General features: G+C 43.8%; 1 protein-coding gene across 8 annotated transcripts in view; it reads right to left on the bottom strand.

Moving 5' to 3' along the window:
* The window catches only part of LOC106567565 (rho guanine nucleotide exchange factor 12), a 140,964-nt gene that overhangs the window by 16,356 nt on the left and 105,906 nt on the right, over positions 1 to 18,702 (bottom strand). For all 8 annotated transcript variants that reach the window (XM_014137028.2, XM_014137024.2, XM_014137030.2 and 5 more), the window contains 10 exons: positions 17,717 to 17,831; positions 17,188 to 17,293; positions 12,193 to 12,414; positions 10,761 to 10,914; positions 9,496 to 9,531; positions 8,348 to 8,505; positions 6,529 to 6,675; positions 6,240 to 6,325; positions 5,739 to 5,864; positions 4,788 to 4,902 (listed from right to left, as the gene is read on the bottom strand). In XM_014137028.2, the coding sequence (XP_013992503.2) occupies positions 4,788 to 4,902; positions 5,739 to 5,864; positions 6,240 to 6,325; positions 6,529 to 6,675; positions 8,348 to 8,505; positions 9,496 to 9,531; positions 10,761 to 10,914; positions 12,193 to 12,414; positions 17,188 to 17,293; positions 17,717 to 17,831 (1,265 nt within the window). The remainder of the gene's footprint in view (positions 1 to 4,787; positions 4,903 to 5,738; positions 5,865 to 6,239; positions 6,326 to 6,528; positions 6,676 to 8,347; positions 8,506 to 9,495; positions 9,532 to 10,760; positions 10,915 to 12,192; positions 12,415 to 17,187; positions 17,294 to 17,716; positions 17,832 to 18,702) is intronic.

Here is an 18,702-nt window from a genome sequence, read left to right on the forward strand (position 1 = left end):
CATGTTCCCCTGGTTGTTTGGCAGATTTTTTTTTTAATGTAACATAGTTTTAAACTTCAATGCATCTTTTAGATTTATCTGTGATTCTTAATGTCATTGCTTGCGTTTGTGGGTCTAATTGCTATTGATAGATATACAGCTTTTGTTATTTGATGGGTATAGGGACAATGACCAATGTAGTGTTTCGGTTGTGCTCTGTGGTGACGATGAAATTGGCAGAGCATCCAACGTTATCCTTTCATCGCACTGACTGGTGGTAGCCTTCTTTCAATGGTTATGGCGTGTGCTGTTTTAATGAGCGCATCTTGGGCTACCAGTCTTCGTGGGCTTTTCTTCAACAGTGCGTGTTTTCTTGTGTACAAAATGACGGTTGTTGTGTACGGTGCATTCGGAAAGTATTTAGACCACTTGACTTTTTCCACATTGTTACGTTACAGCCTTAACTCTAAAATTGATGAAATTGTTGTTTTTTTTCTCAGCAATCTACACACAATACCCTATAACGATAAAGCAAAAACAGATTTTTAGAAATGTTAGAACCTTTTTTTTTATTAAAAAAAATTCAATATCACATTTACTTAAGTATTCAGACCCTTTACTCAGTACTTTGAGTTCTTGGGTATGGTGCTAGAAGCTTGACACACCTGTATTTGGGAAGTTTCTCCCATTCTTCTTTGCAGATCCTCTCAAGCTCTGTCAGGTTGAAAGGTGAGAGTCATTGCACAGCCATTTTCAGGTCTCTCCAGAGATGTTCGATCTGGTTTAAGTCCAGGCTCGGGCTGAGCCACTCAAGGACATTCACAGACTTGTCCCAAAGCCACTCCTGCGTTGTCTTGGCTGTGTGCTTAGGGTCGTCCTGTTGGAAGGCGAACCTTTGCCCCAGTCTGAGGTCCTGAGTGCTCTGGAGTAGGTTTTCATCAAGGATCTCTCTGTACCTTGCTCCGTTCATCTTTCCCTCAATCCTGACTAGTCTCTCAGTTCCTGCCGCTGAAAAACATATCCACAGCATGATGCTGCAACCACCATGCTTCACTGTAGGGATGGTGCCAGGTTTCTTCCAGATGTGACGCTTGGCATTCAGGCCAAATAGTTCAATCTTGGTTTCATCAGACCAGAGAATCTCGTTTCTCATGGTCTACGAGTCCTTTAGGTGCCTTTTGGCAAACTCCAAGTGGCTGTCATGTGCCTTTTAAATGAGGAGTGGCTTCTGTCTGGTCACCCTACCATAAAGGCCTGATTGGTGGGGAGCTGCAGAGATGGTTGTCCTTCTGGAAGGTTTTCCCATCTCCACAGTGGAACTTTGGAGCTCTGTCAGAGTGACCATCGGATTCTTGGTCACCTCCCTGACCAAGACCATTCTCCCCCGATTGCTCAGTTTGGCCGGGTGGCCTGCTCTAGGAAGAGTCTTGGTGGTTCCAAACTTCTTCCATTTAAGAAAGATGGAGGCCAGAGTGTTCTTGTAGACCATAAATGCTGCAGTAATTTTTTCGTACTCTTCGCCAGATCTGTGCCTCGACACAATCCTGTCTCAGAGCTCTACGGACAACTGCTTCGACCTCATGGCTTGTTTTTTGCTCTGACATGCACTGTCAAATGTGAGAACTTATATAGGCAGGTGTGTGCCTTTCCAAATCATGCCCAATCATTTGAATTTACTACAGGTGGACTCCAATCAAGTTATAGAAACATCAAGGATGATCAAGGGAAACAGGATGCACCGAGTCTCATAGCAAAGGGTCTGAATACTTATGTAAATAAGGTATCTGATTTACAATTTTTATAAATAAAAAACTGTTTTTGCTTTGTCATTATGCGGTATTGTGTATAGACTGAGGAAGTTTTAAAAAACATATTTTAGAATAAGGCTGTAACGTAACAAAACGTGTAAAAAGCGAAGGGGTCTGAATACTTTCCGAATCCACTGTATATGGCTGCATTTCAGATAGGTCTATATATTTTTTTTACATTTTGTACAGTATGTAGGACCAATACCATGTGTAGCCTACTAAAACAAGTAGGCAAACTTTCCCTCATCATTAATTTGCATTACACAGTCATTGTGTGATAGGCTACTGTAATAGTGATGTCAATACTATGAAAACGACACAAAGCCTACTTTTTCGCCCAATCCCTGCTCTCTTGCTATAGTGTGTGTTGCTCTCAGAATAGGCATTTACTCTTATTCGCAGCAAATTGAAATTAGCAGTGGTTGAAAAAGTACCATTGTCATACTTGAGTAAAAGTAAGAATACCTTAATAGAAAATGACTCAAGTAAAAGTGAGTCACCCAGTAAAATACTACTTGTGTGACGTGATGAGGTTGGACCCAGGAGCAGAGAAGAGACCAGACAAGGAATCAGTGGTTTAGGATAAACGTAAATACTTTACTGAGAAACGGCAACAGAAGGATCACAGTAACACTGGGAAAACAACAAATACTAGGGCTGCTGTCCTAGTATTTGTCCACTTACCCTTGCCTTATGCCCTTGGGGGAATCCCCATCGCCATCTTGGAGGGCAGTCCAAATGATTAGCCAAGCAAGGGAAGTTTGCAACATAAGCCCCTCAGACCCCGTTTTTTAGTTGGCTTTGTGAGTGTACAATTATGTTCACTCCGCGGCCTGAAACTCCCCATAATTCAATTTGCGATGATTCTACAAAAAGTCTGCGAAAACGTAAAAACAACATCAATGGAGAGTTCAGCATACAAGTGTAAGTAAAAACGAATGCAAATAAGTTCGAAATTGTGCTACTAATGCACATGACGGCACAAATACGTCTTGTAAAAAGTAAATATGTTTTTGATTGGTTATCTTTTGGAAATTGTAGAAATAAAACATATAGCCTAAAAACAAACTTCAGAAATTCCAGCTAGGCAGGCTAACGTTAGTTAGCTAATTAATTTGCGAGCTATCATACAGTAGACGTATATTAATAGTTCTATATTTAATATAAGTAGACATGCACTCATAATTGACTGTAGTGCATATAAAGCACCCACAAGCTACCTGTGGCTGAAAACACAACAATCACGGGATGAACGAGTGACGAATTTCCAGCCAAGGGTGGTCCATTTAAAAATCATTCATTCTTCCCTCCCCCCCTCACTCCTTGCCCTGCAAGTGTATACTCGTCAGACGTCATGATAAGTCATCAGAAGTGTCCACATAATTTGAGGGCTGAGGGGATAGGGTGTCTTTTAAGTGTTTGGACCGCAGCCTAGGGCTCGAAAAACTCACTCAGGAGACAAACGCACATGGCAAAGGGAAACAGAAAACACACCTCTCTTAACAGGGAAATCATAATTAGTGAACACACCTGTGTCATTAATGTCTCTAGGACGGTCTCTGCCGCCCTCTGGTGACAGGAGGAACCATGACAACTTGAGTAAAAGTCTAAAAGTATTTGCTTTTAAATATACTTAAGTACCAAAAGTAAATGCAATCGCAAAATCATACTTAAGTTTTAAAAGTAAAACTATACATTATTTGTTTTTGTTAATTTACAGATAGCCAGGGGCACACTCCAACGCTCAGACATAATTTGCAAACAAAGCATTTGTGTTTTGTGAGTCCGCCAGATCAGAGGCAGTAGGGATGACCAAGGATGTTCTCTTGATAAGTGTGTGAAATTTACCATTTTCCTATATCCAGTTAAGTACTTTCGGGTGTCAGGAAAAATGTATGTAATAAAAAGTTTTAAAAAATCTTTAGGAATGTAGTGAAGTAAAAGTAAAACGTTTTCAAAAATATAAATAGTAAAGTCAGATACCCCAAGAAACTACTTAAGTAGTACTTCAAATATTTTAACTTAAGTACTTTACACCACTGCAAATTAGCTACTGCCATGTAGGAAATTTCACATCAGCTATTACTTTAGAATATGCACTTAGTTTGATTTAGTTTTCCTTACTGAAACTCTCCCACACAGAAAATATTGCGCACCTGGAGAAGTGGCGGCTTGGTTACGGTCATTGCGTAGTGTGTCAAATTCGACAGAAACAAAGCCTATAGTTCTAATTATTGAAGTTTAAGCGATGAAGCCTGTAAGAATATTTGATAAGCTAGTGGTGCTCACCCTTTCGAGATGATCTGTGCGTGTTGGTAGGCGCAAATTATGTGTAAGCCTAATGCAGCTATGGTTGCATTTTGGGTACACATGTTGTATTGGGGTGCATACTGTATCTTTCTTTTGTTATTATATGAAGCGACGGTTGTTGATGTGAACGGCTACATTTCAGATACATTTTGTACATTTGAACAGTAGTAGGACTAATCCACCTTGTGTTATTAAGGCGCTAAAGCAATACTAGTTGTGCCCTTCCATGGATTTAAAATCCCCCCTCAGGCATGTCATCCTGGAGCTGGGCCTGCAAATAAGTGCAATACAGTCTTATGGAGTGGGCCAAATAAGTGCACTACAAGACCAAGAATGTGAAGGGATGGGATGATGATGCCGGCTTCATTTATAGCCTAATCTTCAGAATCATTTCTTCTTCAGATTTTACCATCTCTGGTTGTAAAAGTTTGAGTAGCTAAATCTGCAGTACTGCCATTGAAAAAGGCTTTCCTTTAGTTCAGTAATGTTATTAAATATTAGAAGATCATAGGGCTTGGAAATACACTCCTCTTCAATCAACCATAAAGAAATGCAATACTTATCTTCCAACAGGTGAACTCAGAAGAAGAGCGATACAACTTATTCCAAATTCTTTTCAGGCCCAAGTCTCAACCTTTATTAGTTGTGTGGACAAAAATTGTGTTTTATAGTGGTGTCTGTGTACTGTACCTGTGTACTTTGCTATGCTCTCCAGCAGTAGCGGATACTTGGTCAGCCTCTGCATCTCCACTGGAATGATATCCTTCAGCTGCAGTCTGCGACACAGACGGTTGCTCTCAGCCTCCTTCGGGACGAGAGACACACCCGAGTCAATACTACAGTCACTCACTCCAGATCACCTCAGTTCATCCATGTCTTGAACCTCCCCATCTATAACTGAGCTTGTATGGTTACGATGATGCCCTCTAAATCACGCTTGAGAGAGTGAATAACATTGTACTGTTCTATATTGAATTGCAAAGTATAGTGTAGTGCAGTATAGTGTAATACTGTATATTGCACTACATTAGTATAGTATAATAAAGTATTGTATAGTACATCATAACATAGTATAATATAGTTTAGAAAAGCATAGTATAGTTTGGTATTCATGGGTTGCACCTCATGTCATTGTTATGAACATTCTTAAGACGGCTCATCCATGGGGGATAATGATTGTTTAGTCTAAATTACACTATAGTGGCTTGGAAATACGATGACATTGCTAAAGTAGGTGAATAGTTAGTAGGAAACCAAAAATAATATTAGGATGTCGTCAAATTTCATTTAAAACAATATTGTCATTCGCAATAGAAAAGTTAGCTAGCTAAAATCCGGTGCTTTCCCCTCAATCTTACCTATCTAGCTAACGTTGTACTACATCTAAAGTCAATCTGACGACATCACAATGACGACAAAAGTCTGTTTTTTTCTATAAATGTTTAGCTTCCTATAGAAATGTAATTGTGTGTCCAAGCCACTATAATGCGCTTCAGACAAAATCTAAATTGGCAGCAATTATGAATGCATTGAGTAGAACGTCCAATCCTCAAGAGAACCTTCACAACAAAATTGTGACGCAACATGCAACCCATGACAAGTATAGTATAATATAGTATAGTTAAGTATATTGTGTCGTACCTGCATAAAGGAGGTGAAGCGCTGGTCCTTCTTCTGCCGGGTCTTGATGAGTTCCAGGGCGAAGGGCTGGTTACTGCAGAAGGTGCCCACCGCCCGCTTGATCTTCTCCTCCTCGCCATCACTGAACTACACATGCACACACAGAGGGACATGGTAACATGTGCAAAAACACATACGCACGGAGGGACATGGACACACCCGTACGCACGGAGGGACATGGACACACCCGTACGCACGGAGGGACATGGACACACCCGTATGCACGGAGGGACACAAAGACAAATACACGCACGGGCATGGACAGACAAACACACACACGTACACAGAAAATGACACGCACAACAATGTTATGGCTTTTGGATGTACAGTAATACTCCCCCCTCTCCTCTCCTGCAGTGACGGAAAGTTTGTCCCAAATGGCCCATAGGGCTCTGGTCAAAAGTAATGCACTATAAAAGGGAATAGGGTGCTATTTAGGATGCAAGTTGAGTCTTTTCTTACCCAAGCTAGTAGATCGTCTCCTATCAGGTCTATCACTGACGTCTCGTTCTTCTTCCGAATGACTGTCACCTGTTCTGTTATCGACACTAAGGAGGAAGAAAAAGAGAAAAGCAATTACATGAAATGCGATAGCAAGGATTGGATATGCACAACATAAAAAGTCAGGGAAAATAATACATCTGTTTGGGAATAGGTCCATATCAATGATTTAGGAAGTGAAAATGGAAGTGGAAGTTAGGATTAGCCCTGAGAGAGGAGTTTAACCAACACTGACATACACACAGCGTACCATGTAGCTGGACAATCTCCTCTAGGTTAGTGAAGATGTGTTTAATGTCTCCAGGAGGCAGGATGCTGTCTCGGGTTAGTTTCTGGTAGAACACGTTATCCAGCACCTTCAACATCCTCAGGTGGGCTCGCTCTGTGTAGAACAGCTCTGTGGAGACACGCACAAAGTCAGACCCAAAGAATTAAACAGAACAAGACTGCTGTCAGCACATTCTAAAGCTATGCAGGTCTATGACATCAGCCACTAGGGTGTGTCTAATCCTAATCCTAAATCCATGACGTTAAAATGCCTATTTCCTCTGCTCCATCTGACTGCGCAATCCACTGTCTCATCAGCTCAGGCAGGGAAGTTATAAACTTGATCTCCACTATAAAGAGCATCTAGACATTATCTCACATTTCTTTTAGACTAACATTTAGTTTTCAACAGCGGAAATTTGTATGAACCTTGCTGTCTGTCTCACCGACATTTACAACATTGTTTCAATGAACGTGTAGGGGTTGAAAGTCAGGACGAGAGAGAGAGAGGCAGGCAGCGTTTCTCAGCCATTCGAAATCATGAATCAGCTGGCATCATTTTTATGGATATATACAAAGAAATGTAAATTGAAAAAAGGTCAAACGAAACGAAGTGCAGCTAGTTTGGAGTCTTTCCAGCTTCAGTTTGACGTTATTGTGTTGTGCAGAGGCTAACTCCTCTGAACAACAGTGTTCTAACGAGAGAGCACATTTTCTATGCCAGGCGAAATCGTGCCTCATTAGCTTATTGCTATCGATGTATCCAAATAAATGTCACTAGAAAACATCTTAAACAAATGCAGCTACTGTTGTTATTCTGTCTGCACTGTTTGATGTGACTGTAAGTTAGCCGTAGTTGGCTAGCTAGCCAGCAAGGTATAAGAATGTTGCCAGCCAGTATGGCAATGGAACATTTAGAACGAACGACTAGGTCGCGTCCATAGATACAGAACCAATAGAACAAACGACCAGCCGGCTTGGGTAGCAACCCTAGATTTGTTTTGGGACTATATCTTGAGGAAGGATGAAATAGTATGAATAAATTCATCAAAATAAAGTTAATGAAAATATGTCATTAGGTCATCAATCATTATTTGAATATGTTGGTAACCCATTGTATAACAGTAATAATGCCCTCGAAGCCGGTGTTTGGAGGATATATTGGCACGGTTTGCAATATCCGTGCCAATATATCCTCCAGACACCGGCTTCTCTGGCATTGTCACTTAAATACATATCTCTATGGTCATAAACTAGGTGGAAGCCATCTTCTTCCTGACAGATGGCATCAATCTAACGTGACCACATCTGACTGAAGACAATGAGGTGGAAACAAGATTTGCTTTTGGGAATGAGGCCTGCAAATTTCCTGGTATATCAGGATCTATCTACACAACATATGTTGTCGAATTTGGACACTTTTCTATGAAAACATCACACAAACTTTAGTGGCTTGTTGTTTAGCTAGCGGATCCACAATCACTGATACTCATAGTGAAAAAGTTCACCACTTGAATGGACACAGTAGCCTTGGTCATGGACACAATCTCAAATAACTAATTAGGTCAGGCTGGGGCGGCTAGGACATAAAACTATGTATGAAAATATAAAGGACAAATTCTAATACAGCACATCATACTTGCCATCTCAATAACCATGTCTCTTAACAGCTAACATGAAACTACCTGCAATATTCAACAAATCTATCTTTAGCAGACTGATAGCATGAAACTACCCGATCTGTATGATTGATCCCCAGGCAGCTGTACATTTTGTGGAAGAAAAATGGTCACCGGTCTCACCGTTGATGACTTCCTGTCTCTTGATCTCCTGTGGCGTCAGGCCCGCCAGGACCTCTCGGCTGACTAGCGTCTGCCAGTTGGGAGAGTCCTGCTTGCACTCGATCTCATTCCCCAGGTCGTCCTCATTCGGCACACCTGCACAGCCTAAACCCTGCATCCTGACATGAGAACAACAAGTCGCTGATGATGACACCTGGATTGTGTTCATTAGGGCATGCAGTGGCAACATTTTTGCAACGGAAAATGAAAACAAGCATTTCTTATTGGACAAGTGTTCACGTAGTCTCTCCCTGTTTCAGTCAGTCTTCTTCTGGTTGGTTTCATTTACCTTTATTTACCTAATGAACACGGCCCTGGGGCCACTTAAACAACATTAAAGCGCAAGTCTCCGATTGAGATCAATGTGTGATTAATTGGGAAAGTTACCAAGTTACTAAGTGCAGGCCTTTAATAATAGGAAAAGGTGGACTAGTAACTCAATCAATTCTATTCAAAGATTTTGCAAGAGTTAAGAGGCTCCCGAGTGGCGCAGCAGTCTAAAGCACTGCATCTCAGTGCTAGAGGCGTCACTATAGACTCTGGTTCGATCCCGGGCTGTATCACAACCGGCCGTGATCGGGAGTTCCATAAGGTGGCTCACAATTGGCCCAGCGTTAGGAGTTAGGGGAGGGTTTGGCCGGGGTAGCCCGCCTTGTAAATAAGAATTTGTTCTTAACTGACTTGCCTCGTTAAATAAGGGTTAAATAAAATAAATAAATAAAATGTAATCAAGTTAATGATGATTAATCAAGCACCACTGATTCAGTTCATTAAATTGTGTGGGAAACGCAAACCCTTTGAACAGCTGATGCCACAGAACAACTGAGGAAAATCAGTTCTCATTCATGCCAAACCTTCATAGGACTACAGAGACAAAACATTTTTATAAATAAAATAAAAACACACCTGGATTCAAATACTATTTGAAATAATTTCAAATTCTTTATCCGTACTTCATTGAGCTTTCCTGGCTAAATTGACCAATGGAACAGTCTAACTAGAGCAACTGCTCAAAGTATTTGAACGATTTCAAATACTATTTGAACCCAGGTCTGTAAACAACATCACATAAAATAGACAACACAAATAAAAGTAAAAAAATGACTCACCTCCGGGCTGGTTTGGGTGTGCCTCCCTCTTGAACTCTGGAGAGAGAAGATCACAGTCCCCGTCAACACACTTCTACTGAGCCCAAATCGCGGAGGTCCTAAGGCATAGGTTGGAGAACTCCCCGTCTCCAAGCAATACACCATAAGAGGACATTTTATTTCAATGAGTTTCAATGAGGTAATGAATGATCAGAGAGACAAAGAAAGTGATTTCAATGGCTCCAGTCTTCAGTATGTCACTGAGTGCTGTAGTAGAACAGATATGGCTCTGAGTATGATGGCTGGGTATGGGCTGTGTATCCCAGCACAATGGCCGAATGAGACTGTGAGACAGCAGACTTTGCTGTCGACCGGTCATGTCGGATGATAACAAATGAGCTTGGCAGTGGACCAACACATCAGCAAAACGTTCTGCCTTGGAAGGCTTTTTCTGGGAAAGCTTGCTCCCTCCTCGGACCAATATTTCAGTGATCATGCAATTCACCCAGCATGAGATTTATTGTGTGTTCCCAAATGGCACCCTATTCCCTATTTAGTGAACTACTTTGACTATATAGGGAATGGGGTGCCATTTGGTTTGTAGACTTAGCGTAGATTTGTGTTGACCCAGAAGACAGTCCTGACTCCGATTAGATAAACTGTTCGAGATGAAAGGATGGTATAGATTCGTTTCTCAACCCTTAAACAGATTAGGCATTCACTATGTATTGACGAAACCATCACATTTGATTACAGCAGATCTGCCCTCTGTATTTCTACGCGGTATACTTCTCAATGGTCATGTAGGCTAAGTAACTAGCACATCATATGGAAAGGTGCTGTCACCAAGTCAAAAAGCCTATCTCACTGTAACCTCACTATGTAAACAATATGATTTTTGAGGGGGGGGGCAAAAGCCAATGCAAGCAAAGAAATTATCATCATACAATGTAAACTTGTTTTTGTTGCATTGGTTGTAAAATACATTGATTCATGTTCTCGCTTACCTAATAGTTTAGTAGAAAAAAGTGCTAAAGAAAGGTCACGTGAAATAGGCTCATGGAGTCAATTGACTTCAATGGCCCAATTAGCCTGAATTCACCTCCATATTTAAGTTGTATATTTCCCAAAGTCTAATCAATACCTAGCTGTGTGTTTTACACTGAAGTGTGTTATAGTAAGAGAGACACTATCACAAGTGTATAGACCCTGTGGCCTGTGTGGTCTAGGAGTTAGCATGAGTTTGAATCCAACCCCTGACACCATGACCTTGTGCCCGCCCTTACCCGTCACTCTCACGCTCCTCCTCCTGCAATTGGTCCAGGGTGCAGGGGCTGAAGTCAAAGTGGGTGCTGGTTGGGTGGGTCATCCTGTCCTGGGTGTCGCTCGAGTGGAGCCAGTCAGAGCTCAACCTGGGCAGGGCGGAGGAGGGAGTGAGACCTGGAGAGGAGAGAACAAAGGAGGAGAGCAGAGGTCAGGGGCTGTATGTAAAAATTATCTCTGAGTAAGAGTGCTGATCTACAATCTGGTCCCAACTGGCCCTGTAATCTTATTTCCGTTGTGATCTAAAAGGCAAGACTGATCCAAAATCAACAGTCCTACTCAGACACTTGATACCACCCCAGAGGGAGGTCCCCACATTAGAACAATAATCCAAAGGTAAAGGGGCAATGTCCCTCCCCAAGTGGATTACTAAAGTTCTATTCAATTCTACCAGGGTGAATGTTCCTCTCCATGTGAATTAATAAAGTTATATTCTGCTCCACTTAAGTCCACATAAGTCCAACAGGAGGCAATACGGTCCTAAGTAATATGGTGAAGACTCACAGAAGTTTCTTCATTCGGAAGGTCAAACAAGATCTCCATTGAAGAGAAGCACGTTAGTCCACATTTACGCTGTGTTCATTGTCTTATCGTGTGATGGAACATGCTCAAAAATCGAGATCCCCTTTAGTCAAAAAGCAGTGCAAGAAAGAATATCCGCACGACATATAGCAAGACGTTCAAAACTAAAATAGAGGGGTTGTTTCGACAGATCATATGCAGACAAAGACGACATGCGGACAAGAAGGCCGCCCCCCAATTAGGAATAAACAAGAAGAAACCAAAGAAGGCAATTATTTTCCAGAAGGCTGGGCCACTGTAAGACAGGCTAAACCAGTGTAATGAAGTCCTGACAACAAAAAGGCCAGGGAGCAAACTTGTCGGAGAGGAGGGAAGTGGACCACAGAACAAAGGCAAACAAACAGCGTGGGAGAGAGAGGGTGGGGTGGTGCATGGAAATATAGAGAGGAAGCCAGATGGAAGCAAGACATGGAGGCAAGACATGGAGGCAAGACATGGATGGAGGGAGAGAGAGAGAGGGAGAGAGAGAGAGGGAGAGAGAGAGAGGGGGAGAGAGGGGGAGAGAGAGGGGGAGAGAGAGGGGGAGAGAGAGGGGGAGAGAGGGGGAGAGAGGGGGAGAGAGAGGAGAGAGGAGAGAGAGAGAGAGAGAGAGAGAGAGAGAGAGAGAGACAGACAGAGAGAGAGAGAGTGATGATATTGGACGAGGCGAGTCCGACCGTCAAATAGATAGCAATTTGAGCACTTGGAAAAGCACTACAGCGCTATAACACAATCCTTTACCTTCTATCATTATTTGGGAAATTGGAGAGGAAAAGGCAAATAGGAAGAGAGAGTAAGGAGGAAAGGCATGGGGAAGAGACAAGGGGTCCTTACCCGAGTCAGAATCGCGTCCCATGGGGTCGGAGCCCTGGCTGGCTGGGGCACTGTGTGGGGGTGAAGCGGTGAAGGCCGAGGGGTGGATGGCCACATCCGAGCCTGGATCCCTTGATTGGTTGCCGCGGGCCGAGGATTCTGGGTGATCTGGGATGCTTAAGATGGGCTGCGAGAGCTGTTTCTGGGGGCCCCGCTGCTTGTTCATCTCTATGGCCTTGCCGACTACACACACACAAGCAAACAGACACGCCCGCATTAACATAAACTACAATCAGTACTGTAGCTCACATAGCCATGGGCAATCCATGGTAATAAAGTTCATGATGCCATTGACCTTAACAATGGCCCCAGGACCAGTGGAAGACATATAGCGCCATACCTTCAAAGATCCACCACCATATTTTACCGTAGGTATGAGGTACTTTCTGCATATGCTTCTGTTTTTCAACACCAAACCCATCACTGGTGTTTGTGGCCAAAGAGCTCTATTTTCATGTCATCTGACCATAGAGTTGAGGTCATTTATCAAACTCCGGGGGGCGCTATGGTGAGAGGACATGAAAATAGAGCTCTTTGGCCACAAACACCAATTATGGGTTTGGTGTTGAAAAACATCTTAAAAGTACCTCATACCTACAGTACAATATAGTGGTGGATCTTTGATGTTATGGAGCCATTTTGCTTCCACTGAACCCCATTGAAAACCTGTGGTTTGAATTGAAGCGGACAGTCCATAAGAGCAGACGAAGGATATCAAGGATCTGGAAAGATTCTGTATTGTCACAACCTGACCTGTTTCACCTGTCTTGTGCTTGTCTCCACCCCCCACCAGGTGTCTCCCATTTTTCCCCATTATCCTATGTATTTAAACCTGCGTTTTCTGTTTGTCTGTTGCCAGTTTGTCTTGTCAGGTCATACCAGCGTGTTTCCCGTTTTCCTGTTCTCAAGTTTTGTTTCTAGTCTTCCCGGTTCTGACCTTTCTGCCTGTCCTGAGCCTACCTGCCGTCCTGTACCTGCCTGACTCTGACTTGGATTACAAACCTCTGTCTGCCCTCGACCTACCGGGAGAATCCGATTTCACTGGAGTTCCCTGGTGAGCCTTGTACCCCTCTCCATGCCATCAAGCTGTGGGGTGACCAGTCCAAATTTCTCTGGGTGCTCATTGACTCTGGGGCCGACGAGAGCTTTATGGATGCTAACCTGGTGTCGGAGCTGGGAATCTTCACACAACCCCTCTCCATTCCCATGGATGCCAGAGCGCTGGATGGGCGCTCTTGTTGGCAGAGTCACCCACAATACGATTCCTATCAACCTGCAAGTGTCAGGTAATCACAGTGAGTCTACGCAGTTCCTGCTCATTCAATCTCCTCATGTACCCGTGGTTTGGGGGTTTTCATGGATCCAGAGGCACAACAAAATGTTACCCACTACCACTCATCTCCTCGGCTTTCGAGCCTCTCCAGGGGGTGACCATCTTCTCGGGAAGGAGACGAATGGAAGACAGCCTTTAACACTGCTAGCGGGCACTACGAGTACCTTGTGATGCCATTCGGACTGACCAACGCTCCCACAGTGTTCCAGGCCCTGGTCAACAATGTGCTCCGTGACATGTTGAACCGGTTCGTATTTGTCTACCACGACGACATCGTTTTCCCCCATTCAGCTCAAGAGCACGTCCTCCAGCGCCTCCTGGAGAACCAGCTTTTTGTGAAAGCAGAGAATTGTGAATTCCATCGCCCCAACATCTCCTTGCTAGGATACGTCATCACTGCAGGAAATATTCAAATAATTCTGACAAGGTGAGAGCGGTGGTGGATTGGCCTCAACCCACATCCAGAGTGCAGCTGCAATGTTTCCTTGGGTTTGCTAATTGCTACCGCCGCTTCGTCCGGGGTTACAGCACCCTGGCTTCCCCCCTCTCAGAACTCAACTCTCCCAAGGTTCTGTTCACGTGGTCTCCAGCAGCTGATCAGGTGTTTTTGGACCTCAAGCATCAATTCACTACAGCTCCCATCTTAATCCATCCGGACCCGTCCCGTCAGTTCGTGGTGGAGGGCTACGCCTCGGATGTCAGAGTGGGGGCCGTCCTGTCCGCGTCCTGCCCAAGACTATAAGCTGCTTCCCTGTGCTTTCCTTTCCCATCGTCTTAACCCCGCTGAGAGGAACTATGACGCGTGAAGTCAAGAACTACTCACAGTTAGGACGGAGTTGGAGGAGTGTTGGCACCGGTTAGAGGGGCGGAACATCCATCCTTAGTGTGGACTGACCATGGAATATCTCCGCACCGCCAAGCGCCTCAACTCAAGGCAGGCTCGATGGGCCCTGTTATTCACTTGTTTTAATTTTACTCTCCTACCGCCCTGGGCCCAAGATTGTGAAGCCTAACACGCTCTCACGCATGTATAGCCCCCCTGCTACATCATCTGATCCAGAGACCGTTCTCCCTACCTCTTGTCTAGTGGCTGCACTCATCTGGGGGTATAGAGAGCCTGGTCCGTAATTGGGGCCTGGCTAACTGCATATTTGTCCCGGACTCTGCCCGTTTCCCGGTCCTGGAAAGGGCACATTCCTCTATACTTACCTGCCATCCTGGCTCCCGTCGGACCCTGGTCAGGGTCCGACAACATTTTTGGTGGCTCACCATGGTTCCTTGACGTCTCCACGTTTGTTGCTGCCTGCACTGTGTGTGAGCAGAATAAGACTCTGCGGCAAGCTCCGGCTGGCCTCCTTCAACCACTCCCTGTTCCTCACCACCCCATGTCCCATATATCCCTAGACTTCATCACTGGTCTTCCTCCGTCAGATGGCAACACCAGGTCTCTCGCCCTTTGAGTGTTTCTTGGGATATCAGCCCCCACTCTTCCCTGAGCAAGAAGTCAGCGTACCCTCTGCCCAGATGTTTGTCCACCGCTGTCACCATACCTGGAAGAGCCCAGTCCGCTCTTCTCAAGACCACCTCCAGGTATCGGTGACAGGTGAGCCGCCACCAGACCCCTGCTCCCAGCTATCGTCTCGGGCAGAGGGTATGGCTTTCCACTCGGGATCTACACCTCCGGGTGGAGTCCCGTAAACTTTAACCCCATTTTTCGTCTCTTTCCCTATCTCTAAAATCCTTAGCCCTTCTGCTGTTCGTCTTCTGTTGCCCCTCTGTATACATCACACTTTTCATGTGTCTAGGAATAAACCTCTGTCTCACAGCCCTTTGTCTGTTTCCAGGCCCAACCCTCTCCCCTATCTCATCGACGACCATCCGGCATACACGGTGAGGCGCCTCCTGAGTGTTCAACCTGGGGGCAGGGGATTCCAGTTCCTGGTTGACTGGGAGGGTTATGGCCCAGAGGAGAGGTGCTAGGTCTATGCTGTGAATATCCTGGAACCAGCCCTCATCACTGAGTTCCACCGCCGGCACCCCGGTCAACCAGGTATGGCGCACCTGGGGGGGGGGTACTGTTACACCCTGATCGGTTTCATCTGTCTTGCGCTTGTCTCCACCCCCAGGTATCTCCCATTTTTCCCCATTATCCCCTGTGTATTTCGGTCTTGTCAGGTCGTACCAGCGTGCTTCAAGTTTTCAAGTTTTGTTTCTAGTCTTCCCGGTTCTGACCCTTCTGCCTGAAAGTATGCATCTTATAAATAGCTTTACATAAACCTTATGTCTGAACTCGTCACTGTGGTAGAACGTTTATTTTGATTGGCGATTTTCTGCATTTATTAAAAGTCCCATCAGGTAGATGGATTTCAGATGTGTCCACGTAAACAGGATTATTAGGGATATTGTTAATCTTGCAAAGCATGTAAAAGTTTAACTATTATATTAACCGGACTATCCACAATAATCACAGTGTTGTTATTCTCGCAAGGAGAGGGTGCAAAAGTATTGAAAACAGGGGTCGATTTTTGGCACCCCTATCTTTTAGAGATTCGTTGTTATTTGTTAAAAAAAAATCTTTCCTTGAGCAGTTGTATTAGTATGAAATAATATAATTTCCCAATTTTTGGAGCGTACAATATAGCTCAATAGTTGTATTTCTTTTATACAGCATTTTTTGCTAATCTTTATCAAGAGTGACAATAATTATGGATCTATCTATCTATATATACATACAGTATATTGTAAAATATACAGAAAAAAAATGTATGAAATGTATGCATTCACTACTGTAAGTTGCTCTGGATAAGAGCGTCTGCTAAATGACTAAAATGTATATATGGTGTGAGCAGCACAATGTAATAGGGAGCTGACTCACACAGCCCCAGACAGGCACTTCCTGCTGCGGAAGTCCACAATCTCTTTACAGCGCTGAATGTAACAACACCACTGGCGTCTGTCCGCAGTACAATACCAGGACACATTCCACAGAACTAAGTTAAAATATCAACACTTCCATACTATTGGTGATGTATTGGCCATGCATGCTAAGAAGTATACTAAAGGGGATATTGGGACATAGGGATGTGGTCTTGTTTTTCTAAATCTTTTAAATATATATATATATATATATATATATATATATATTCTTTTACTTCAAGACATAATGGTCTAGGTAGGCTGGCAGATTGTCTTCATATTTGCGTTACGACATTTCTGTTTCTTGTAGGACAAATATTTTAAAGAGCAAATGTGGCCTTTTTATGTGGATTCCTCTCAAGGTCAATTACATTTCAATTCAGTAAATTCAGGAAGTGAACTCAAATTGAAACTCAGAACTTTCTCAATGCTTTTCTATGACGAAAATCCTAATTTCAGTTTACTTCCTGCATTGACTGAATCGAAATGGAATCGTTGAGAATCTCAAGTTAAAATATTTTTTTCTTATTTTTTACAATGATTAGTTTGAGACGTGTATTCAGGCTCAGTAGTAATATTATATCTCAACTTCATATATGACGTCACTACAGAGCCTGTTACGCATCTCAAACTAACCATTGTGTTTTTTTTGTTCCACACTGGTGCTGTACACTAGGAGGGAACACTTTGTAGTCTTCTACACTTACTTGAAGTGGAGTCCACACGGCTGGGCCGACGAGGAGGGCCGAGGATGCTGGGAAAACGAGGCTTCTTCACCTTCTCCTCCCCCTCTTTCTCAGTTTTGATGCTCTTCTGCTCCATAGAACAAAACAAATTCAAATCACCCAGTCAGGGAATTTAAAGCTGGGCCAAATTTAGTAGGCAAATGTTGTGGAACGTTGCAGATAGACATGTCATGAATAGATCTGATGTGATTCCTTATTCTACATGTCAGAGAGACATGTTTGTTCTATGCTATATTACTACCTGAACATTGCACAACATCGCGGCCTGCTGAATGCTGCCCTGGAAAGCTGTTAACAAGTGGGCCAAAATGTTACCATGCTTTGTACCAAGAAAGACCTCGCACCAAGAAGTGTGAGTAAAACAGTGCCACCATGGGAAGAAACAGAATGATTTATGCTACATCAAATGTGAAGTTCCTACAAGCAGTAAATGACTACAGTATTGTACTGAAATGCATAATTGATGCGTCTAGGTGTGTGTGTGCTGTACCTTGATCTTGGGCAGGAAGTTGATGCGGACTCGTTTGGGCTCTAGGCTACGAGGTTCCTTCACTTTAACTCCCAGGTGTTTCATATATGTGAGGATAACATACTGCATAGTAGTGCTGGAACACAACACAATACACTATTAAAGGGATTCTCTGGTACTTTTGTATACTTTTTAGCCAGTAGTTCTGAAAGTAGGGCTCACGAGCCAAAAGTGGCTTTAGAAAATTGCGTACCACGTCACAAACTCAGCAAAAAAAGAAACGTCCCTTTTTCAGGACCCTGTCTTTTAAAGATAATTTGTAAAAATCCAAATAGATCTTCATTGTAAAGGGTTTAAACACTGTTTCCCATGCTTGTTCAATGAACCATAAACAATTAATGAACATGCACCTGTGGAACGGTCATTAAGACACTAACAGCTTACAGACGGTAGGCAATTAAGGTCACAGCTTTGAAAACTTAGGACACTAAAGAGGGCTTTCTACTGACACTGAAAAACACCAAAAGAAAGATGCCCAGGGTCCCTGCTCATCTGCGTGAACGTGCCTTAGGCATGCTGCAAGGAGGCCTGAGGACTGCAGATGTGGCCAGGACAATAAATTGCAATCTCCGTACTGTGAGATGCCTAAGACATTGCTACAGGGAGACAGGACGGACAGCTGATCATCCTCTCAGTGGCAGACCACGTGTAACAACACTTGCACAGGATCGGTACATCACACCTGCGGGACAACAACAACTGCCCGAGTTAGCCCAGGAACGCACAATCCCTCCATCAGTGCTCAGACTCTCCGCAATAGGCTGAGAGAGGCTGGACTGAGGGCTTGTAGGCCTGTTGTAAGGCAGGTCCTCACCAGACATCACCGGCAACAACGTCGCCTGTGGGCACAAACCCACCTTCGCTGGACCAGACAGGACTGGCAAAAAGTGCTCTTCACTGACGAGTCAGGGTTTTGTCTCACCAGGGGTGATGGTCGAATTTGCGTT

This window comes from Salmo salar, chromosome ssa13, assembly GCF_905237065.1.
Source record: "Salmo salar chromosome ssa13, Ssal_v3.1, whole genome shotgun sequence".
NCBI lineage: Eukaryota > Metazoa > Chordata > Actinopteri > Salmoniformes > Salmonidae > Salmo > Salmo salar.